Below are 24,143 nucleotides of genomic sequence, written 5' to 3'. Positions count from 1 at the left end.
AAATGGGAGCAGGATTGGAGGTTGTCTTATGAAGTTGCAACATCCTGTGGAATTCATTCCAATATTACCTAAAGCACTTTGCCCTATGACGTATTTTTATCATTCTGGATGTATACATTTAGGTGTGTCAGTTTAAAATGGTCATTTGATTATTGTAAACTAACTTTTCTTTGAAATTAATAAACACCTTTTCCCTCCCCCCTTATATTAGTGACTATCACATGAGTTCCACAAGGATAATGGATACTAAATTGCGAGAGGCTGAAGGATGTGGTGAGGACAATTCAGGTAGAGTGCCTACTTTCCATGTGTATATGAAAAGTATTCATTTACTGTTAAGAATTCTTGAGTTTCATACCATTTGGGCTTCTCACAGTAGTGATTCTATTTATTTAGGGAATGTGCTCACGGTCTCTCTCTGAGTTATAATTTTGGGACATTTTCAGATGCTTAAATTAAAACACTTTCTTAGAGTGAAATTCAGATGTGGTGTAAGTGGCATAATTCTTTTCACTTCAGTGGACTTGCAGCATGTCTGATTTTTGGCCCTTTATCTCTGGTGACTTTGTTATAACCTCTGCTGTTCAAAATGTGTGCCCATTCTGTATTAATTTGCAGGATGTCCCTGAAAGACACTGCTGCGAGTGTTTGGGTTTTTGTTGTTGTTAAAGTGCTTTGGGTAAAATGCTAATTTTTATCATGAGAAAATTGCAATTATCCCTATCTAAGCTCCTGCCCCTCTGAGCAGCACAGCATCACATTTTTCCTTGATTCCTATTTTAATATTCTGAGAACCAATGAATTACATAATTACCATTTAAAATATTTTGTATTTGTTATAAAACTGATATTATTAAAAGCATTAGCCTCCTGACACTGCATTTTCCACCTAAATGTGACATTTTTGCATTTAAATTAGTTTTGCCATTTGGAAACAAGACTGTCCAGATCTTAACCGTTTAGTTTGCTAAATTACAACATTGAGTTTCCAAACTGTAATTTCATCTCTGCATCCCAGTCAGTTAACACAGTGGTTTTTCTTCATGGTTTAATTCTATTAAAACTTATCTGAAAAGGCAGGTAGAAACAGTATTAGAAAAGATCCTATTTCCTGTATTATAGGTTATTTCTAACATGCCATAGGCATCACAAAGCATTTCGCCAGATAATAATAATAATAATTAATAATTAATAATACCTTGCAATCAATTTAGACTTGAGACCTGTTAATACAAAAAAAAAAAAAAAAAAAAAAAACAACAACCCATAGTGGGCCAGGTTGCTTCTTCCAAGAAAAATTTCTTATGAAAAAAATCCAATGGAATTTCATAGAGAATTATGACTTTTTTCTTAGAACTTTAAACTATCATACAGACTCTCCTTAATATTTCTTTATTTAGGAAAGAAAAAGTCAAAGTTCAAATCTTTCAAAAAGTTCTTTGGGAAAAGGAAAAGGAAAGAGACCTTACCATCTTCAGGGAGCATCACTCTGAAACCATGCCAGTCAGCTAGTGATGTCACAGTCCCAGAGTCCATGCACATTGACTATGATTCTGAAGATGAACTTGAGTAAGTCTTACTTTTATTCACAAACAATGAATTGCTTTTCCAAAAGACAGAATGATGTTTATGGATTAAATATCCAAGTGCTTACCTCCAACTGTTACTCAAAAAGCCACACATTCTCAGGCACCTCACTTTCTTTAGGAAAATACTGATTGTAATGGGGAAATTGCAAGTAAATGTGATCTAGGTGCAACAGTTACTAATATCTCATCTGAGGAGAAATAAACTTCATTATAAAGTTTTCAAAAGTGCCTAGGTCCCATTTTCAAAACTGACTGTCAGGAATGTAGGTACCTCAATCTCAATGAAAGTCAATGGAATTTCAGCTCCTCTGGAACAGATTTTCAAAGGTATTTGTAAAAAGAACAGGAGTACTTGTGGCACCTTAGAGACTAACAAATTTATTAGAGCATAAGCTTTCGTGGGCTACTGCCCACTTAGAGAGGCACCTAGTGGATTTTTCAAAAGTGTCTAAACAGGTTAGGCATCTAAATGCCATTGAAACTAATGAGAGCTAGGTGCCTAATATGCCTAGGTACTTCTGAAAATCTCACTAGAGCTTCTTTCTGCATCTTTAGGAATGTAAATGTTGTTGAAAATCTGACCCAAAGTCCGTTTTGAAAATGGGACATAGACTCCTAAATCACTTAGGCGCTTTTGAAAAGTTTCCCCTAATTTTTAATCTGCAACATGTAAACCATATGATGCATATGGTATAAAATTAAAACATTTGATTTAATATACAGACAGAGGGAAAGGCCCTTTATTCATTGCAATGCACTGCCTTGAGTAGGGTTGGCTGCTCAGAAAGAAAGTTTTTGTTTTAATGGACAGTATTTCCTCATGAACAAAATTCTGGTTATTCCAGAGATTACATACCAGAGGAAAAGAGATGCTATTTTTGCAAGGGTGGATAGGTGCTGGAGATCAAACCTTCCAAAATGTACTGTCCATTAAGGTGACATTAGACAGTATTGCCACTAGGCAGCGCCACACAACCAAATAATCTTTTAATAAAATAATTCACATTTTGTAGTATTGGCCGTAGTAACATTACTCCTGCTTCGTCTTTAATGTGAAGGTCTGGGTGTTACCCCAGAGTATCTAAACTGGTAGCAATAGGTACAGCAGAGTTGTTGCATTCTTGCTCAACAAAAATCCTTAAGAACAGTAATGGTCAGACCTTCCCTACATGCTCTGTAACTCAGCCTTATCATGTTGCAGTGTGTGTATAGCCCTCTGACCTTGTTCACATGCTCTGTTTTTGTTAAATTGTTGTTTTTTATATAAAAACAAAGGCAATAAAATACTCTGAAAGAAAGGAAAATGAATTTTCTCTCAAACAATTTTTTGGGACATTTATAAACCTCCAGCGCCCATCTAGAAGGTTTACATGTCCAGAAAGAAGATGGAGCAATTAGAAAACATGGATACATGTGCTCATACAACGTGCTTCTCTAGTTGTTGTTTTAGTCTTGTAAAATGTAGATGCATAAAGGAGCTGTAACGCCCCTGACTGGCACTTACTTAGCAAATTGCTATAGATTTCTCTCTGACCTTGGCTGCATTACAGAGATCACATTTTCACTTAGATAAACTGTTCTTGTAGTGTCTTTAATGTATTGGGCACATGCAGCAGGCTTTCCTTCCTTCTGCAGCTCGAATACAGATAATCTCTTTCCACCTATTGTTTTATCAAAAATATTTATAGCTACCACTGCAAGGAAAATTTCACTCTTCGTTCATGTTTGTGTTCCCTTATGTCCCTCTGGTTGTATCTCAGTTTCGGGGCTACACAATTTTTTTATTTACTGGTGGTAGTGTTGTTTTTTTTATAATCTCTTCAAGGTTCCAATGCCATAGAGAAATTAATAGCTGTGAGTGTCCCAAAATGTCACATGAATATTTGCTATATTCTTTTGTTTGCTTTATTTAAAAAGAAAGAGGGGGGAAAAAGCAAATCTGTGCGCACACATTTCAGATCTCTAGGCACTGTGGTAGTACAAATAAATAATAACCCCATCAGTTAAACAGAGGCAGGTACACAATTTCCAGTATTTTGGATGTTACTGGCAGGGTTACCAGTCAGCCAGTGCTACTACCCTGCCATGCAATGAAACTTACCAGGACAGAACCTTACCTGTGAGACCCATGGAACTGCCCTACAGTTCCCTGGAAGAAACAAAGCATTTGATTCACCCTGTGCAACATTTGTAGAAGCAGTTACTTGCTACTCCCCTCAAAAATCAGAAGTAAAATGCAAATATTAAGGGTCCCTACATTAAGAGAGAAGAATTCTCACATCTCCTCTACAAGCCCACAAGCAGCGTCCATGAAAACTGTAGTTCACAAGTTCCACTGAGACTAGCAGCATTGCATTCATAGGTTCCAGTATTGCAATTGGTTCTGCACAGGTGAGTCTATCCTAGCAGATCCTAGGGGATCCATGGGAGTCTAGAAACTTGTCCTAGATAGCCAATGTGGCAGCCCTCCCCTCCCCAACTCTACTGGAGTTGTGTCACCAGGATTCCCCTCTTTTCTCTCCTGCACCCCATGCCACGGCTTTCCCCAGAAGGAAACAGATCAGTGAAGATGTTAGTACAGGCGGGTGGAGGGGCAATCTGTACATGGAGAACCTTATCGGGACTCAGGAGTATAAAAGGGAATAAGTAGTACACACAGATGTGTGTAAAAATTATTACTTTATAGTTTTAATAGAGAAGAAACTAGGAGGGTTCTGTAGAGGCTATTCTAAAAACACTTAAAATTTAATAGAGGACAATATCCTTTCCATAGTGTTTTTTTTTCTTTTGTTCGGAATCCTATATAATTCTATAGGAGGGATATAATTCTTTATGAAATGTAGGATTCTTAAAGAAAAACCCACTATAGAAATTATAATCTATTAAATTCTGTAGGGTTTCACGTCCAGGATTTTAGTAGTCTGTTTTATCAGCATTACAGATGTCACTGCTTTTGTTTTCTTTTTAAGCTACTACACTGAATGTTGTGACCGTTGTTTTCAATCAGCAATTTAGAATTTCAGGCATAACGAATGATATGCAACATTTATCTGATATCTCCATTTACAAGATCCTCTTTAGTTAATCTAAGAATTAAGTATCCGGTAAAAGGATTAAAAAAACAAGCGTATACATGTTCACTAGCTTATTATATTATCCTAGGACCCACACAGGTATTATGGGAAGCAGAGCGTTATCACATGACAGCATTTTCATTCCTGAGCCTGTGCAAGAGCCTGCTAGGCCCGTACGAGTGTTTTCTCAGGAAAACGTTTCCGATCGGATTAGAGCTTTGCAGGTAACACAAGACGTTCTTTTAAAATATTAGAAATTGAGTTTCTTTCAAACTTTACTTTTTAGAATTGTCTATAACTGAACATTCGATTTCTGCTAAATAACAATAATTACATTAGTGCAGTGGTTCTCAAACTGTGGGTCGGGACCCCCTTTGAAAGGGGTCACGAGGACTAGCTTATACTTGCTGGGACCCGGGGCTGAAGTCCGAGCAGGGCTCAGGTTACAGGACCCCCGACTAGGGGCTGAAGTCCTTGAGCTTCAGCTTTGGCCCCCCGGCCTAGAGCGGTGGGGCTTGGACTTTGTCCTCCATCCCCCCGGGACAGTGGAGCTTGGGCGGTCTCATGCTTCGGTCCCCCCTCCTGGGGTCGTGAGGTAAATTTTGTTGTCAGAAGGGGGTCACGGTGCAATGAACTTTGAGAAACCCTGCATTAGTGCATAATTTGTTAATCCAACAACATTACTATATCTTGATTCAATCTAAATTAGAGTGATAAGGTATATGAGCTGTTTGGTACCCAGGGAGAACGTGAAATGGAGGTGCTCTATGCTCTGGCTCATTAAGTTGTATCTTGTTGTGTAGAGTTAAAATCAAAATAAATCATTGGAGTGGACAGAGTCAGATAATGTGGGAAAAAACATTCAAAATGTACTTCCATGTCATATTGCAGTTGAAACTCCAACATAGCATGAAACTGGGGCCGCCTCCTCCATTTGGAATTCATGCAAAGCGGATAGATGATGCTGGGACTAGCTCTGAAGATGATGGGTTACCCAGGAGTCCTCCAGAAATATCTTTGCTACATGAAATTCTAAGTTCCAGCACAGCAACAAGGGTGAGTAGATTGTGATATTGACAATGTCAACACTTACTGGACCAGACTTTCCTATTTGAGCATCCTTTTTTGTGTGAAAGGGCAGGATAAATGACTTAGTTTGCTGTCCTTCATCAAGTTTTATCTCTCTTCATCAGAACTGGTTGGACTTCTTCCAATATCTATGCATAAAACCATATTGGTGATAGATTGTCAGCTGCAGTAACTCCTGGAGGAATGTTTGTGTCCCTCTTCTCTTTTGATTGTGGTTATGTACCAGTTATGTGTATTGGGTTATTGTAGCCAGCCACTATAGCAATCCAGAGAAAGAGAGCTGAAAAATCAGTAGTCTCTTCAGAATCAGTCAATAAAAGCAGAGCTCTCTCACTCTTAACACTGTGTCCTCCAGCCTGGGAAGAAGAAACTTTCAAGAATTTGTAATTATTTTTAAAATGTAATTTTGCTATGCAGTATTTAATGAAGCCTTCATTCTTTTCCTGCATCTCTTATGTTTTATGTTTGCAAGGTCCTCTCTAATTCTTAGAACTTGGTAGCAGTACTGGACTGTAGCTTAGATCGTCAGTGTCTGTGTGTGCTATGTGTAGATGTTTTCTGTTAGTAACCATCTCATTTGTCATCTTTTACTGAATCTCTTCCTCATTCCATCCCACAGTTCTCTGACTCTCACAAGCACCCTAGCTCTTTGAGTTTAGCTGGAACAGGCAGTGAAGAAGAAGAACAGGTAACTTCCACCAAATATATTAAGAAGCAAGCAACATATATATGAGTCTTTTAAGGAAATTTAAGGCATAAATATGTTACTTTGTTGTCTGTTTGCTGCAAGAACAACCTTTTGTATATGTTATACCTGTTTGCTTTTTTTAATGCTTGTCCTGCTAACATAAAATGTTACAATTCTTTATCAACAGAATTCTCTAATGCCAAATAATTCTTGATGATAATGATAAAAAGTCAAAAAGAGAACATACAAGTGCATTTGAACACCTAAAACGCAGGAATTCTGCAGAGGATTTAATAAAATTCCCGACTGCCCTAATCTATGGTGTTAGTTCATGATCAGGATTTATTAATGACTTCTGGACATGAATTTTAGACAATGACTTTCCCCTTTTTATGCTGAAAGATCTTGTATGTTGTGAAGGCTATTTGTTTTAAAAGAATTCCCCATGCTGTAATACTGAGGGATAATAATAGTAATGGTGGTGGTGGTGAGGGTGATGATAATTAATAATTAAAGACCCCTTCTGGTATATCGCCCATCTCAAAATCTCAAAGCACTTTACAAACATGAATGAATTTAGCCGCCAAACACATAGATAAACTTAGCCTGTGAGACTGGTATCATTATCCTCATTTTACAGATGAGGAAACTGAGACAAAGAGAGCTAAATGAGGTGCCCAAACAGAGGAAGTCTGTTGCACAGCCATGAATAAAACCCAGATCCTCTTAGTCCCAGTCCCCTGCTTTGACTACAGAACCACCCCATTCTCTTACATTGGTGCAGTAACACTTGGCCTGGTAATAGTGATTAGCGTTGCTACTTGGGAGACCTGGGTTCAGTCTTTAGTCGGTATCTCTCTACCTGACACAGCATGAGCTGGGAATTCTTCTGTAACGACGTTTGCAGTCCTTGAGGAGAAGTGAATAGATGCCTTTCTTCAATCAGCACTAAATCATTCTGGTTGATTGAAAAGTGGTTTTGACAGGTTCTGAAGAGTCTCAATTAGTCCTCCTCAGCTGCATTATGGTGGCTGCAATGCGGGGGGTAAAGCGAGGAGCATTTTTGAGATGTGGGGGAGGGAATTGCAAAGGAAAAATAAAATTGTTTTATTTCTATTATTTGTTTATTTCAGTTCTAAATTGACAGTTATGTGATAATCATGCAAAATATACTTTTAAATCCCATTGAGATGACACAGGCTGCTGGCATCTTTTCCTCTTCACTATATATTTCACATAAAACTATTTGAAATGCTCCTTGTTACTGGGCAAAGTGAAATTTTAACTCATTTTAGAAAAAAAGGAAATAGGTGTAAATTCTTTGTAAATGTGTTTTTGCCAATTCAGGATATACCCAGAAAGTGAATGCGAATGCATTCCTGCCATGGCAGGCTTTAGCTACAGCTTCTAAGAGATTGGGCTTCTTTAGGAGAGGGGAGGAGACACATCACCCCAGTGACAGTGCAAGACCTCCCTCCTGGGCTATGGGAGGGCACATGCTGGGCAGCATGACCTGCTACACCTTGAAAAAGATGTAGCCAGAGTCCTCTTCTCCCCATCCACAACAGCACAGCTTTGTTGGTTTGAAGAGGGAAGATGGTGTTGTGGCCTTACCTCCACTGGATACCCACACTCTGGGGCTGGCTCCCCTGCAATGGCCACGTGCCCTGTTCTCACCAGTGCAGCCAGCTGAATGATGGTTGTCCTCTACCAGTGTGCACTGCTTGGGAAGGGCTTTCTCAACCTTCTCCCCCTCTTGTACACATGCACAAGGCCAGCCATAACCTGACGTACAGTCTCTGCAGCAAATATACATCTGACACTCAATTTGAATGCTGTATTTTAAGTGAAGTGACAGAAACTGTGTTCTTTAGTTTTCTAATCTAATGATCAGTGTTAGTATTACCTGAAGTCTGAGCTCCAAGTGATCAAGGAGAAAGGACATTGGGCATTCATGTCAGTCCTTCAGGTAAGCAAATAGAATAGAATTAGAATTAATGGAGATATCCCATCTCCTAGAACTGGAAGGGACCTTGAAAGGTCATTGAGTCCAGCCCCCTGCCTTCACTAGCAGGACCAAGTACTGATTTTGCCCCAGATCCCTAAGTGGCCCCCTCAAGGATTGAACTCACAACCCTGGGTTTAGCAGGCCAATGCTCAAATCACTGAGCTATCCCTCCCCCCAATACTTTGCCTTTATCAAGGAGCTGAAATGTCAATGTATTCACTGTAAGGTACTAATGTGTAATGTACCCATGTATCATTGTTACACATTAGTCATGTTTGAATAGCAAATTGCAGATATCGTAGAGAAAACTTCAGTCCAAATTAGTTAAAACATCCCTTAGCTGGCATGATTGAATTATACGCCCCCCCCCCTTTTTTTTTTTTAAATATAGAATGATTAGAGATCCAGCTTTCACTGAAGTCTGTGGGAGTTTTTCCATTGATTTCAATAGGAGCAGGAACAGATCCTTTATATACAAAAGAATACATGTTTGGCTGCAGTGCATAAAGCAGTTTTTTGGCACATTGGATACAAATGTTGATTTTTCTCCATAAGCAAAATAAATATTTCACGGCTCTTATTTGAGAGAAAATATCTATATCTGTCAGCAGCCCCACAGTACTTGGATAGCAGCACAAAGCAACATGAAGGGAAAAACTGCAATAAGGGAATATATTTGAGTTTCAAGCTGTCACAGGATTACTATAAACAGTGATAAGAGATCATTTTAAAGTTATGAGTGATACCTTGGCAATATCCTTTTTTTTTCTTATTTTGAAGAATTTAATTATTGAAAGAGAAAAATCACTTTTAAAAATTCATTTTGTAAGATGATCCTAATTTCATACCTGAGTGGGAATTGAGAATTATGCATAAACCTTGGGATTTACACATTACATTTATGGAAGGCTGAAAAGTTGAACTCCTCTGGCAGGAAAGTACCATATCCTAAAGATACCAAGAGTATTATTTCTGGATGGATTGTTGTACTGGTTGGAAGTTCCAGGCTGTGAGCAAGCCATGATATTTTATTTTGGGGTGGGATGGGGAGGAATGAAATATTCTGTTTGTGGTTAAAAACGTCACAGATTTTCCAAATGGAAATAAACATGCAAGTAGGTTAAATATTGGGGACACCAACCTTTGACATTGTTTTCTTAAAGAGAGGTTGTAGGATTGGAAAGAGATGTGGCCCTGTATGACTGGAAAGCAGAAGGGTTCTAGCCCTGTAGGTTTGTGGGTAGGAGTCAGAAAGGGAGCTGTCTCAGGAGGATTGGCCTTTGAAGTTTTTCCTAATTTCCTTTCTCAGATGTGTTGACACTTTTTTCATTTGTTTTAGGTCTGCTATTTAACGGTGACACATTCTTTTCCAATAGACTGGATATTGCAATCTTCTAGCTGTTAAAATGCAAAACTGCTATCACAGTATTTCATGCGCAAAAGCTAGTAATTGCAGTTCAACTGAAATAAAAGTAAAAAGATGCCAAAACCCCAGTAAATAAGTTTTTTCTCTGTAAAATTGCTATTTTCATTGCTTGGTTTCATTGTTTGATGTTATCTTTGGGATTTTTTTTTTTTTTAGGTCACTTCAGGTCCTTCTTCTAGGCCCCGCTCTACAGAAGGCCAACTATTCCCTAGGCACGCAAGTGCTAAAACTATATCTCCCCGAACATCTGACAGCAGCATCTCGCCTGCAGCTGATTTTGACACTCCGCCTGAATTCTCCACTTGCTTAGATAATTCTGCTGCTAAACACAAGCTTTTAATAAAACCACGGAACCAGAGATCTAGTAAAATGAGAAGACTTCCTTCGGTAATTGTAAAAATAAACAGAGAACTCAGCACTGACTTTAAACTACACATTCTTACTTGACTTGCCATTCTTATTTCTGCCTCTATAAGCATTTATTAAGTAGTGCCAGAGCTGTGAGTGGATATTTCATTGCTTTCTAATCACTAATGTTTAAGCATTGTGTATGCATCTGGAATAGAACCCCTAAGAGCAATGTGTAAGCTGCACGCTGCGAGAGGGGATTACTTGTTAATTCTCTTGATATAAGGATTTATGGCTACATTTCATTTCTTCTTAAAGTTACCATGAGTTGTTATTTCAGTGTTTAACAGTGATGATAAAGTTGAGGCTCTACTAGCATTTGTTACTCATTTTTTAAAAACCAGAGCATAACTTGATTGTAACATATTTTTCTGGATGGAAATTTGGTCTGTCAAACCTGACCCTTAGAAAGAATTTTGTTATTGGGCTTTAAAAAAATCCCCAAGGCAACAGGGACATTTTTAACTTTCTAAAGTCACATAAATAAGAGATCACATGGCCAAGAGTTGGAGCCAAGTTCTGGTTCCTGGGAACATCGTGCATTCTAATCCCCCTTACACAACTATCCGATCACTTTATCCTTATGTGGCTTTACCAGCAAAGGTGGAAAATTGAGCAAAAAATATGCCCTCCCAAAAAAACATTTTTTGTATCTCAGTGAAGTTTTTCTGAGTAAAAAAGACAGCCATTTTAGAATACATTTTTCTAACTCTGTCTCAAATCTTGATTTTTTTTTAATTAAAATTGTACAGGCTCTTAATACATTATTTGCATTAGTGCGTCTGGATATTTTGAACCTCTTATTAAAAAAATTGTCTTGTTTAAAGACATAAATATAATTTTTCCCCAACTATGATGTCAAGAGGATTTGTTATTTTTTCAAAACCAGTGAGCAACTTTTGTGCTTGGGAAAGCAGTCTTGAGCTATGCATAGTGACAATGCAGGCTGTATCAGAGAAGCATGAAAAGCAGCAGTGGAAAAGGCTATCTAATCCATTCCTTTCTGCCAGTGCAGGAGTGTTGCCAGTATATTCACTATTGCTTTGTCCAGTCCTGTCTTAAATAACCAAAGTGATAAAGCCTCCATGATTTCCCTTGGAAAGCTTTTGCACTGTTTAATAGATCTTTCCACTAGTAATTTTTTCCTCATACAATTTTGCCGGAGTACTTCTGTCCTGATCTACATCCTGTTTTTATATTCCTGGACCTTTATTTGGCATAGACTACATCTTATACTGAATTAGCATGGTAACTTTGTTGTTTGCAAAACTGGGAGTAGGATGAGACATAAGTCACTTTAGAATGCAAGCTTTGTATTCCTCAGATTAGTACCTACATCTAAAATATGGCTTTACACAATAGACTACAGTGATTCAGTAAGATAACAACGGCACTGTATGAAAATGGATATTCCACAGGTTAATAAAATGCTTTGAAATAATCCTGTATATTCAGCCAATTCTAAGTACATATTTACAAAAGCTTACCTCATGTGTTATCAAAAGACCTCCCAAATAAATAAATGCTTTATAAGCTTTCGTGAAATATTTTTAACTCTTGAAAGAAAACAGAAGCTACAAAAGATTGGAAGGATGTGTCACAATTTGACTAAAGATAAGAAGACCATCTGCTGTACATTATCATATTTAATACTTTTATTAGTCCCTTTGCATAGACTTGCCATTCCAAGGTCAGGTCTTATAAAGAAGGGTTTGTGTGATGTGTTATAGCATGATGGAGCTGCTCTTTGCCACTGGAGCACCACAATGTAGCCAAATTGCACTGGTGAATCCAGCCCCGAAAACTTGTCTTCAGAGTCCTACAGCTCCAGCTTTGCTGGATATTGGCTACAGATACAAAGGCATCAAAGAGGTTAATTATGTAGGGGCAGGAAATGACGTCTTAATTTGATTTCTTGATCGTTTGGTTAGAAAATTATTACACATGTATGTAATACAGCTTGCTAAGCATAATACGATGAAATCAGCATATAGTACATAAATATAAACTAATTAGCTGTGTGTGTTCAAGACAGGGACTGTTTTCCTCTCTGTTTGGAAAGCAGTTGCCAGACTGTGGGCTCTGCCACAGTCTAAACAATAAATGAAAGTGTGTGAAGTTATAAAGAAATAATAAAATCTTAATAATTGTTTGCTGTTTGTAGCGGACCCACTCAGAGTCTCTGAATGACTTGAGCTGCACCCCAGAAGAAGAGGAGCACGATGGAAGAGAGATGCTGACAGACTTGACATGTGAAGTCTTCACCACCAGCCATCAGAAATTGACACACAGCACAGCTGTGACAAGTGACGTGGCCTCCTGGCAGAGACCTGAAATGCCTAAAGACTTTCCCCATGGCTCGAGACACAGAGACGAAAGGCCTCCCACACGGCAGTTCACTTCTGAGTCTGCCATTGTCCAGGAAGTCTCATTACATGAGAATAATCCTGACGGCTGTCAAACTACACTGGAATTAACACATTCTGAGTCAGATTATCCTTCTTCTTTAGAGCCTAAAGAAAACGTAATCACCCTGTATCCCCCTCCAGATAGAGAAGCACAAAGGGAAAAAGAGCCCCCTGGAACACTAAGTGTGTCCACCGGGAACGTATGTGATGTGTCAGTTAATACTTTAAATCAAGAAAATAAACAGTTTGTTAATGGATCTTCAGTGAATAATCTGCTGTCTGAAGAGTATACTTCAACCAATACTGGCAGTTTTTCTTGTTTGGGAGGGCCAGAAAAAAATGTACAGAAGGATGGTCAGATACCCATGGCAACTTCCTGTAATAAGGAAACAAAGGAGTCTGCAGCATTGCCAGCTTCCAGCAAGCAGTTACCTGAAGGGTCTTCTCAGCTCACAGACTCACCCTGTGTTTCCTCTGATATCCCACAGCCTGCTTTGTCATCACAGCTGGGGTCATCTGCTTCCTGGTCTCTGGAGCAAACTACGCCCACTCAAGAACTAGCTGCATCTGACAAGGAAAACAATCAGTCCCTGGGACACAGGGAGGCAATTTTTGGGGAAAAAACGGAGAAAGCTGTCAATGAACTCAGCACCTTGCGAAAATTTTCAGTGTCATCAGCACGGGAGAGACCAGGGGCTGGCAGCCTCCACCTGAAAGAAAACTCAGAATGTGAAAGTCCATTAAATACCAAATTACCCCTGTCAAAAACCAAGCTCTCCTCAAGAAATGAGAAGTTGAAAGAGGATGTGCAGGTGGGCTCGGATCTACAGGAGGAAAAAAATAGCATTAAAAAGCAGGTGTCGCTGGCAGATTCTGACTCTGAGGTCACGGGCAAAGCAGCAGACACAATGGTGTCTGGCTGTGTTTCTCAGGCCATTGATGCAATTCCAGTGGTATCCCAGTGCCAACCAGGCAGTGAAGATAAAAGTCCTTTTCAAGTAAAGCTTAGGTCCACTTCACTGTCCTTGAAATACAGAGACAGCTCTTCACCAGAATCAAAGGGGTTTAAAAGATACAGTGCAGAAATTAATTTTGAAAAAGAGGGATTGGCATCACTTCTAAAAGGTGAAAAGGCACAGATCAAAAAATCAGCTGATGTAAATATCAATGGCTCTGTGAATGACAACATAAAATCTAAAACAAAGTCCTCTGAACAGCTTAGCACAAAACCTCCATTGCCTAGAAAGCCTGTTTTGCAAAATGTAACTAATGCAAACAGTAACGTGGAAAAGCAGGAAAAAGTCACAAAATCTCCTGAATCCAGAAGTAAAGACAGAGACTTGGAGAAAAAATCATGTCCTTCAAAAGTGCCTGGTAAGACTTCTGATACTTTATATAGTTGTCTAAGCTCATTTGAATTCAGAGAGGGGGTTTTTATGGTCTTGAAAGGTATACTTCTCTTTGAAACAATGAAGATGACTTCTAGCAGTAACACATTCCTTCCATTTGTTCCTTTGTACAGTTTACTAATCTGTTTGTCAAAGCAGAAGCATTGTATACATGCAGCTGCAGTTTAATAGAAATGAAATGTTGCAACAAAAAATGAGAAATTAAACCTCTACTACTTCTCAGAGGGAAACAGGGAATGATATCAGCAAAGTAATGTTTCAAAATCATTTGAGCTGATCATATCTTTTTGACTTAATGGAAGCCATGCGAGATATTCTGCAAGTTCAGTCTGGAGCAGCGTCCCAGCTGTGCTAATGAAAAGTTACACAGTGAAGTGGTATTTTCTTTTCTAGTTCCAAACACTCGCTTTCCTGGTGGTCATTGATAATGACTTAGGCCCAGGTCCTCAACTGTATTTTAGATGCCTAACTCCAGTGAAATACCTTCGAGGATCTGACCATTAGGCCCTGATCCTGCAACTGGGTCGCCATAAGCCCAGGAGTCCACCCACACAGAGGCAACTGCAGGAATGGAGCCTTAATAAGAAATAGTGAAGCTTTTTGTAATGGCCAGGGTACTGGAAGTGTAGGGTTGCCAACCCTCCAGGATTGGCCTGGAGTCTCCAGGAATTAAAGATTCATCTTTAATTAAAGATTATGTCATGATTAAATCTCCAGGAATATGTCCAACCAAAATTGGCAACCCCATGGAAGAGCCATGCTCTGATCCACAAATCTATTTAAAAGAAAGTCCAAAGGGGTTAGGACACTGTGCAATATGGGAGAATTTTTCAAAATCATTTCTTATACCAGAGCAAGATGAAAATATGACCATGAATACCCTACCTGCCACAGTCTGGTTTCTCACTGAGATTTCTCTGGTAAGGTAACAGGAAGTCTAATAGAATTGTTGCACGTTTTGAATCTGTGTATTTTAAAGTTTAGCAATATTTTTGATATTGACTCTTAAAAAGTAACTAGAGATTTTCATGACCAGATTTGTTGAAGTACAGAGATAGGTCCAAGTCTATATCTGAATGTAACTTCCCCAGTTCAGTGCTATTTGGACTTTGTGGTGGTGTTTGGCCGAGTATAGAAAGACCTGAGACCCAAATCACCTACTGGCCAAAGTTTAGGTGTATGTGACCAGAACAGATGTAGTACTGTGGTCCAAATCTACTAAAGAGCTGATTTCTCCTAGGTTTAGAACAGGGGTGGGCAAACTTTTTGGCCTGAGGGCCACATCGAGTTTCAGATATTGTATGGAGGGCCGGTTATGGGAGGCTGTGCCTCCCCAAACAGCCAGGCATGGCCCAGCCCCCGCCCCCCCTGCTTCTCGCCCCCTGACAGCCCCCCCCTCGGGCCTCCTGCCCCATCCACACACCCCTGCTCCCTGTCCCGACTGCCCCCAGAATCCCCACCCCTGACTGCCCCCCACTGCCCCATCCAACCCCTCCTCTCATTCCTGACTGCCACCCCCATGAGACCCCTGCCCCATCCAACCACCCCTTCTCCCTGACTGCCCCCAGAACCCCTGCCCCTGACTGCCCCTGCTGCCCCATCCAACCCCCCCTCCTTCCTGACTGCCCGCCGGGATCCCTGCACCCATTCAACCCCCCCATTCCCCGCCCCCTGACCGCCCCAACCCCTATCCACATCCCTGCCCCCTAACCACCACCCTGAACTCCCCTGCCCTCTATCCAACCCCACCTGCTCCCTGCCCCATTACTGCGCTGCCTGGAGCACTGGTGGCTGGCAGCGCTACGGCCATGCCTCCCAGCTGGAGCCAGACACGCCACCGCATAGTACAGAGCACCGGGTCAGGCCCCGGCTCTGCAGATGCGCTGCCCAGACACCCAGAGCATTGCGCCGGCAGCGGGGTGAGGCTGACGGGGAGAGCCCGGGGGCTAGCCTCCCAGGCCAGGAGCTCGGAGGCCAGGCAGGAGGGTCCCGCAGGCCGGATGTGGTCCGCAGGCCATAGTTTGCCCACCTCTGGTTTAGAATGAATAAGGTTTCTGTATTAAAACAAACAAAACCCCCACAACCAACAGACATTTTTAACATTCTTTTGTAAGCATATTTTAGAATACATAAAAAATTGTCGCCTGACGTGACATACAGCCACATTCAATCTGGTTATATTTAACACTCCTCTTTTTATCGGAAACCCAGGGTTTGCTAGTGACAATTTTGTAACATTTCATTGCCTTTGCAGTAAAATGATAAATAATCTTACTGGAAAACTTGCAGAAAACTTTACTGGCTGCTCTTTAGTTATAGGGGCATTGACACTTTGAAAATCACACCTCTTTCTGAAAATGTTATGCTTACTATAGGTGTTTGCAACTAAAAGGACTGTAAATGAAAGAAGTTAAAAGGAAAAATTGTTTGAATTGGTTCAGATCTTCCGCTGTTGTAAATCAGTGTGGTTCTGTTGACTTCCAGGGAGCTGTGCTGATTTATACCAGCTGAGAATCTGGCCCAGTGTGTTTACTTTGTGTATTTGACAGCCCTTTGTGTACCATCCCGTTTCATGGCTTTGTTGAATGGCCTTTGTACTTCCTATGTCATGTGCTATTCTACTGACCACATTCTCAGGCAGCACTGGGGATGTGGGGAGAGCTCAAGTGCTCGCTCTTCCCCAGTAAAGAGCTGCTGCTGTTTCTCCATTTGGAGCCAGGACGGTGTCTCCTTTTTCCCAGGACCCCGGCACTGAGCCAGGAAGCAAGAGCAGCTGGGAGGATTGCCATAGTGGTCCCCATCTTCCCTCTCCAGGCTCCTGCACCAAGCTGGGGAGAGATGAAAGCTACGGGGTAGGGGAGGGTATACCTACCAGATTCCTCACTCCCCAGACCCCGGTAGTGTGCCAGGAAGCAATGGGAACCTGGTGGGGAAGCTGGAGGTGGGGAGGTTCCCTGGAGTTGTTCTGCAGTTCCTGAAGTTGGGAGACCTTACCTCATTGCTGCTTAGGAGGCTGGCAAGCAAGCTTGAGTGTGTGGCTAGGGTTGGGGGTGGGGACAGACACATTTAGCAATGCTGCTCTCAGATCTGTCCTCTCTTCCTTGCTGAGAAGGCCTTGATGGACATTAGCATGGAAACAGAAAAACCCTTATCGAATATTTTTACTGGCTTCTTTAAAAAAAAGTCATATAGTTGAAAAGCGTCTGTCCGAGCACCAGTTAAAAAATCCACCAGTACAAAAAAATTCAAGTTAACCACGTTCATTTAACAGGAATGAACTGCTGTTGTTGGACCTGCCGGATAGTGATTCCAAAAGTAACATTCTGCAGGTGCAAACAAGCCTTTCGGGGTATGGATGACTCAGACCTCTGGAAGACTCGTCCTTCTTTTTAACAGGGATATTGAAGGAGGTTTACTAATTGTCTAGCATGCTCAGCACATTATTTATTTATGGTCTCCCATAAACCCTTTTGAAAGGCTTTATCATTGCTTGCTCACTGTAAACAAGACTGGAATAGTTGGCCTAGGGTTACAGACGTATTTAGTATAAGATATGAAATACTGATACAAGAACCCGGGACCATTTCATAACTGTATGAAACCTACTAAGCATATAAAAGAAGCCGTCATGCTATTTTCTCTGTATTCACTGAATAGCTGTGGGGGAAGGGAATATTGATTCTGTCATTTTAGCATGAGCTAACTAGGGACATGGTTAGTTTAAATATGGAACAGACTGCTCCATATTGACCTGAGGTCTATAGTATCTCATTGTGGACCTTTCTGCTTAGAAATCTGATCATGGCACTGTTTGTCCCGGTATTGCTTATCATGTGACACTGGGCTGGCAACATGTGCTTGTGGATATGTCTTCTTCAGTACCATATGCAGGCTGTGCCCATTCTCATTAAATACCCAGAGCTGGCTGGCTTTGGAAAGGACATTATGCAGCACCCACTGAAGGGGTGTAGCAGCAGGTGTGCTCCCCCAATGCTCTGAGAAGCTTCTGGGGCAGTGCACTACTGCACCAACCACAGTGCTGTTCACAGCTTAAAAGGCATGGCTGAGCTCTGGCCCCTGTGGTAGACAATGAGAACAAATTAATTGGTGGAACAGTGTGCTGACCAGTACTGCTAACTGATGACATAGTCTTCAGTTATTTTATACTGTAAAAAAGGCCTGCCCTCTACTCTCACTAACGTAGGAGTACATGCAAATTCATCATTCTCCTTAGCCACTGGCAGAGACAATTCAAAGAGCTGCTATCAGACCCCTCTAGAACGAAGCACTTCAAAGGAATGTTTGGCTAGATCAGGGGTCGGCAATGTTGGCACGCGGCTCGCCAGGGTAAGCACCCTGGCGGGTCGGGCCAGTTTTATTTACCTGCTGACGCGGCAGGCTCGGCCGATCGCGGCCCCCCCTGGCCGCGGTTCGCCGTCCCGGGCCAATGGGGGCGGCGAGAAGCCACGAGCAGCACATCGCTCGCCCGCGCCGCTTCCCGCCGCCCCCATTGGCCTGGGACGGCGAACCGCGGCCAGTGGGGGCCACAATCGGCTGAACCTGCCGCGTCAGCAGGTAAATAAAACTGGCCCGGCCTGGCCCGCCAGGGTGCTTACCCTGGCGAGCCGCGTGCAAACGTTGCCGACCCCTGGGCTAGATGGACACAATCTATTCCCAGGTATGCAGGGCCATCAGCTTTACTGTTTCCCACTTGACATTGCATTGCATCCAAACCTCTGCTAGTGCTGGCAACTAGCCACTTCCATCCTTTAAGTTCATTAGACCTTTCAAAAAGCCGTGGCTGCTGATGAGACACTGCTGGACTGGAAGAGAGTGCTGGTCTAATTATGCTGAATCATTATGATGAGGCGCAGTTCACATTTCATGTACAGCAGTTTGGAGAGAGTAAGATTGCGATGTTCAGTGTTTACAACAGCAACTTAGTCCCTTCCATTCCATTTAATCTCTAGATTTTTCCAGTTACCTAGAGAACTGGTATTAAAGTGTTTGTTAAGGTTGGTGGCATGCTGACTCCACACCCAAACATAGCCAGCAGTCCAGGCGACTAGAAAGGCCTGTGGAGATAGTTGGGGATGGCTTGGTGGCCGCGTGCCTTTAAATTGAACAGGAAACGTTTTAAAATAGTGTGATTGCTGTTGTCCTGGCTGGCCCTGGGGACCTCCAGGGCTAAAAGCGTGAGTCTTTGCAGCTTGAGCTAAAGAGCCATAGGTTGGGGCTGTAACAGATTCACATCCTCTGTGGATCAGGTACAGAGTGGGACAAGTGACACACATTAACCAGTGGGTTACAAATAGCAAAACCTTAATTAGCCCTTGTGTGAATGCACATCTGAGGATGGCACAAGCAGACTTCTGCTGCCCATTGTGCTCCCCATCTCAGAAGTAGAAACAATGGAAGTCCCTGTGTTTAGGCACTGCACTCTTGGTGCACCCACAGAAGCACTATGCACTCCAAAAGAGAGGGGCAGAGGAATAGACAGGGTTATCCTCTTCTCATGCATACTGGCCAACAGAGCAGGGCAGGTGTACAGGGTTGGGAGCAGGCTGTATCATCCACAGACAGAATTCCTCTCTCCTTCGCAGAGCTGCCATTCAGCTCTGCACTCCCAGCACCTGAATGCCTCTGTCAGGCCCTAACATAACATACATGTTGACTTAAAAATTACCAATACATTTTGAAAATTCATAGTTGAAAATTCATCACCCGTCTTCATTTACCTTCCAAGACCTGAGTTCAAGGTTCTGATTTCCTCTGCCAGAGTCAAATCAGAGTTGAGAATCCAAGTTCTCTACTGTGATGACATCAGTTATTGCAAAGGGAACACAGAATCCTCAGTTGATTTTGGCAGCCAGGGCAAAGAGATTTTGAAATATTTCGGTTTCAAATCTATTGGCTTGTCATTATTAAGTCAGGATGTGTTTTCCATTAGACTCTCATTTAGGATCTTCAACCATTTTTAACATCTTAACACCTTTTCTATCACCCACCAAGCACACTTAAAAGAAGTACTGTAGTTTATTTTTTCTCTATCTCACATGAATTGAATCAAATCTAAATAAACTTTTTGTTTATATGTTCATTTTAAGGGAGTCTAGATCCAAAAATTACTTGCGTTTGTTGTGACATTTCTTTTCTTTGCGGTAGGAAATCACACTATTTTCTTTGCGGTAGGAAATAATCTCTCAGGTGCTTTGTTGGCTGGTTCTTGCTCACATGCTCAAAGTCTAACTCAGGGATCGGCAACCTTTGGCACACGGCTCACCAGGGTAAGCCCCCTGGCGGGCCGGGCTGGTTTGTTTAGCTGCCGCGTCCACAGGTTCGGCCGATCGCGGCTCCCACTGGCCGCGGTTCGCCGCTCCAGGCCAATGGGGGCAGCAGGAAGTGGCGCGGGCCGAGGGATGTGCTGGCCGCAGCTTCTCGCATCCCCCATTGGCCTGGAGCCCCTCCCCCCCAGCAGTGTCTTCTATGTGCGAGCTGGGCTCTGCCAGGTCCAGCGGCCCCTAGTGGCGGCCAGCAGCATCGCAGCCCATTTCTGTGGGAGAAAGGAAATTCTGCACGCACAATGTTAATTTCTGCAAAATTCTGGATTGCTCAGTGGTGCAGAATTCCCGCAGGAGAAAAGGCTTGCAAATGTGTTACCTCAAATATGTGATTTGTTTTAAATGTGCTATTTCCTTCTTTGGCACTGGAGTGTTCAGTGTCTGGGTTGCCAACCTCAAATCCTGAATTAGCTTCATTTCAGTGATTTTTTTTTTAATTTTATCTATAGGAGACCCAATACTGCAGGAACATCGCTCAAATAACTCCCATTAATGGAGTTCCACACACACAAGCCTTGTTAGTGGCCTGTGACTTCACACAAGCTTGCAAAAACACTTAAGCATGTATATCGCTTTACATGTATGAGTATTAACCCACCAGGTCTTTAAAATCTAAACTTGCATGAGGGAAGTTATGCACATGCCTCAATATTTGCAAGGTCTGGGCCATCATTTGTAAAGTGATGAGGGATCCTTCAGAATGGCTGGCATGATATAAACATACAATGTATTCCCTTTTGTCTTTTGGGGTAAATCACTGTGCACAAACCTTAAAAACAACCCATCGCTGTAGGAGAACATTGTGTGTGTGCCTTTTGGATCCACTGAAAAGTTATAAAAATAAAAGTAATTGACTTTTGTATTGAGAAATTGTAGTAGGAGTGACATTCTAGAAAGGAATTCTAGGAAGGAGAGCAAAATAATATATTGTCCAGAAAATCCAGGCTTTGAAATTACAAGAAAAGTACTTCTCTCTGTCTTTCTGCATAAAAAAGACAATTTTTTTTATATCTAACTAGGATTGCATTAAAGCAATATATGTAGGAAGATTACTATTCTTCAAAAGAAGTTGTCTTTCTAGTTGTCTCAGACAATTTTTTGGTAGGGCTGTTTTCCAAGAAAGCAGTAGACTTTTTGATGTAAAGGTAGCAGTTTTCTCTGTAATAAACTCTCTTGGCGATCTAGTATGGATCCAACCAAACTTACAGCTCATGTTGCACAGCAGCTTAGAGAAAAAAGATGTCAGAGCTGCTTAGCAAAACCTTTCAGAGATGCTTAGTCTGATATGAAAGCATAGGGTGTGTACACTGAGAGAAACATATGGTATGTTAAAAAACAAAGGAAAATATGTAGGCTGAAATATCCTAAATGTCATATACGTTATAAAGCCTTTCTTAAAATAACTTGCTTATTTATGAATTAACAAAGAGAAAGTAACGTGGAATGAAATACGCATCCACAAATAGTATGTTATAAAACAATGATACAGTACGGTATATGTGGTTTTCCCTTCTCCCCCTCCCACCCCCCACCCCCCCCAAAAAAAAAAAACATTTGCATTAGTTCTGAAAATATTTGCTTTTAAAAATATGCTTGGAATACATGACTTTGCTTGCATATTAAGGTCATGACTTTCAAAAAGGTCTCAAATTTAGTCTGACTTTGCACCTGCATGTTGTTGTGGTGATGAATAACTATAGACATATTTTACAGCCCTTAGATAAGTAAGCACCTCATTTTCAGATACTTAGACATCTCAGTGCTATAAAATACATCTGTAATTTTTTTTGTGCCTGCAAATATTTGTGGACACAAAAATGTGGGAGTAATATCTGAGGCTACCTCTGAAAAATTAAGCCTTACAGCTTCAGTTACTTTAACTTTTAGTGTTAGAGAAAATAATTTTCAAATATATGGCAAGTGATATAGGACTGCACATAGATAACAGTGGCCAATGATTATTTAATCATTTTCCTTTTCCACCTCTTACGTATGTGCAAAATCACCGAAGCTCAAATATGTCAACAACAAAAGTTCCTTTTGTATCTAAAGATTAGTTCTACAGGTTTAATCTTATTGTTCAAACAACTAGAGAGAAATACATTAAAGAATAACCTTCACACAATGGTATGCAGTCTGATCCTGCAGTCTTTATGCAGGCAAAATTCCCATTGCCAGATCAAGCCCCTGGTCTTGAAGGAAGAGAAATTCTGTTTGAGAAAAGTTTGAAAGCAGACTAAGACCTGCAATTTTGGCAGATAAAATGCCCCCTTCTAAGTGTGCTCTTGTAAAGCACTAGCAGAATTAAGGGATTCTCACCTCAATATACATGCGGCTGGCAGTACTTTTCCATTTATTGCCACATTTCCAAAATGAGGGCAAACTTCATTCAAGAGGAGGAAGGAAATACCATAGTTCTTTCAAAAACCTTATATCAAATTAGTTTTAAAGAAACAAATAAAAGATGCAGCCATGAGTGTGAACATATTCTGAATGACTGAATATGATTCTGAATCACTGCCCAGTACCCTTTATTACTTGACAAAGCTATTCAATAACTAATTATTTTTAAATATCTTAAATTATTTTTTCTACCCAGTGAAGCAAAAAGCAAAAGAATAGTACTTAGCATTAATATAATGTTTTTAATCCATAGATCTCAAAATGTAGTCCAAAGTTGGGTATCTTTAGCCCTATTTTACAGATGGGGAAACCAGGTATGCCCAATGGCACACAGCCCATGGAAGATCTAGGGAAAAAAACAAATCTTCTGACTTCCAATCCTGTATCCTGCTCACTGGACACCCCGTCTCTCTAAAAAGCAGAATACACAAGTCTTAGAACTCCTGGGTGTTCTTCCTGTGATTAATAAGCAGAAACAACAATTGAATTGTGCTTAAGACTTGCTACCAAGTTTTACTGTAACTTGGCCTTAATTTAAAAAAAATTATTAACAAGGACTCTTGGTTCCACCCTGACTATCTCTATTCCCCAATCCTTTGACTTGCCACATCGCAAGTCAGAAAAGCACATTGACAGCCCAGTGACTGAAAGAGATAAGAAAGAAAAGAGTTATTCAAGGTGAATTAGAAGGCCAATGAACTGAGGAAAAAGGTGAGAGAAATATTTATTTTGTGGATAGCCACTCCATGCCATGGCTACTGGGCCTCCACTGCCCCTCAGAATCCCACGCTTTTAAAGGAGAGTCTCAAATACTCTTTAGACTGCTACCTTGTCCTTCCTTCTCCCAGTTTCCATTCTTTGTTGTATCCACCCATTGTCTTTTATCACTTGCATAGACTGTAAGCTGTCTGGGACAGAGACTCTTTTATTATGTGTGTAGCCTGTCTAGCCATCCCTCCCTCCAATGGGGCCTCCATCCTTCACGGAAGCCTTTGGGAAACAGAAATAATAAATAATCAGATACATGTATTATGCTGCCTGCAGTAGTTCTGCCAAACCTGTTTGTGGAAGAGGTAGTAAATCCTGCCCGGCTGTGTCTCGTTTCTGAGATGACAGTACTATTCTACCTCTCTCTTTCCTGCCAGACTTGGTTTCTGTCATAGCAAAGACTATCATAAAAGCAAATGTACAGACTGGTTCGTTAAAACAGCCTCCTTCCCAAAGGATAAACAGATCAGCTATTGCTCCTAAGAATGCAACTGTCACAACTTTGCCATCCAGGGTCAGGTCCATACAGATT

General features: G+C 41.1%; 1 protein-coding gene across 3 annotated transcripts in view; it reads left to right on the top strand.

The window, feature by feature from the left end:
* Nucleotides 1-24,143, top strand: part of CRACDL (CRACD like) — an 87,890-nt gene that overhangs the window by 47,745 nt on the left and 16,002 nt on the right. For all 3 annotated transcript variants that reach the window (XM_054009547.1, XM_054009553.1, XM_054009542.1), the window contains exons 2-8: nucleotides 212-288; nucleotides 1,401-1,569; nucleotides 4,752-4,887; nucleotides 5,555-5,719; nucleotides 6,372-6,440; nucleotides 10,031-10,261; nucleotides 12,447-14,064. In XM_054009547.1, coding sequence (XP_053865522.1) covers nucleotides 222-288; nucleotides 1,401-1,569; nucleotides 4,752-4,887; nucleotides 5,555-5,719; nucleotides 6,372-6,440; nucleotides 10,031-10,261; nucleotides 12,447-14,064 — 2,455 coding nt within the window. In that variant the 5' untranslated portion in view covers nucleotides 212-221. The remainder of the gene's footprint in view (nucleotides 1-211; nucleotides 289-1,400; nucleotides 1,570-4,751; nucleotides 4,888-5,554; nucleotides 5,720-6,371; nucleotides 6,441-10,030; nucleotides 10,262-12,446; nucleotides 14,065-24,143) is intronic.

This window comes from Malaclemys terrapin, chromosome 1 (assembly GCF_027887155.1).
Source record: "Malaclemys terrapin pileata isolate rMalTer1 chromosome 1, rMalTer1.hap1, whole genome shotgun sequence".
NCBI lineage: Eukaryota > Metazoa > Chordata > Testudines > Emydidae > Malaclemys > Malaclemys terrapin.
Note: the sequence above shows the minus strand (reverse complement) of the source record. Positions and strands in the feature narration are given on the sequence as shown.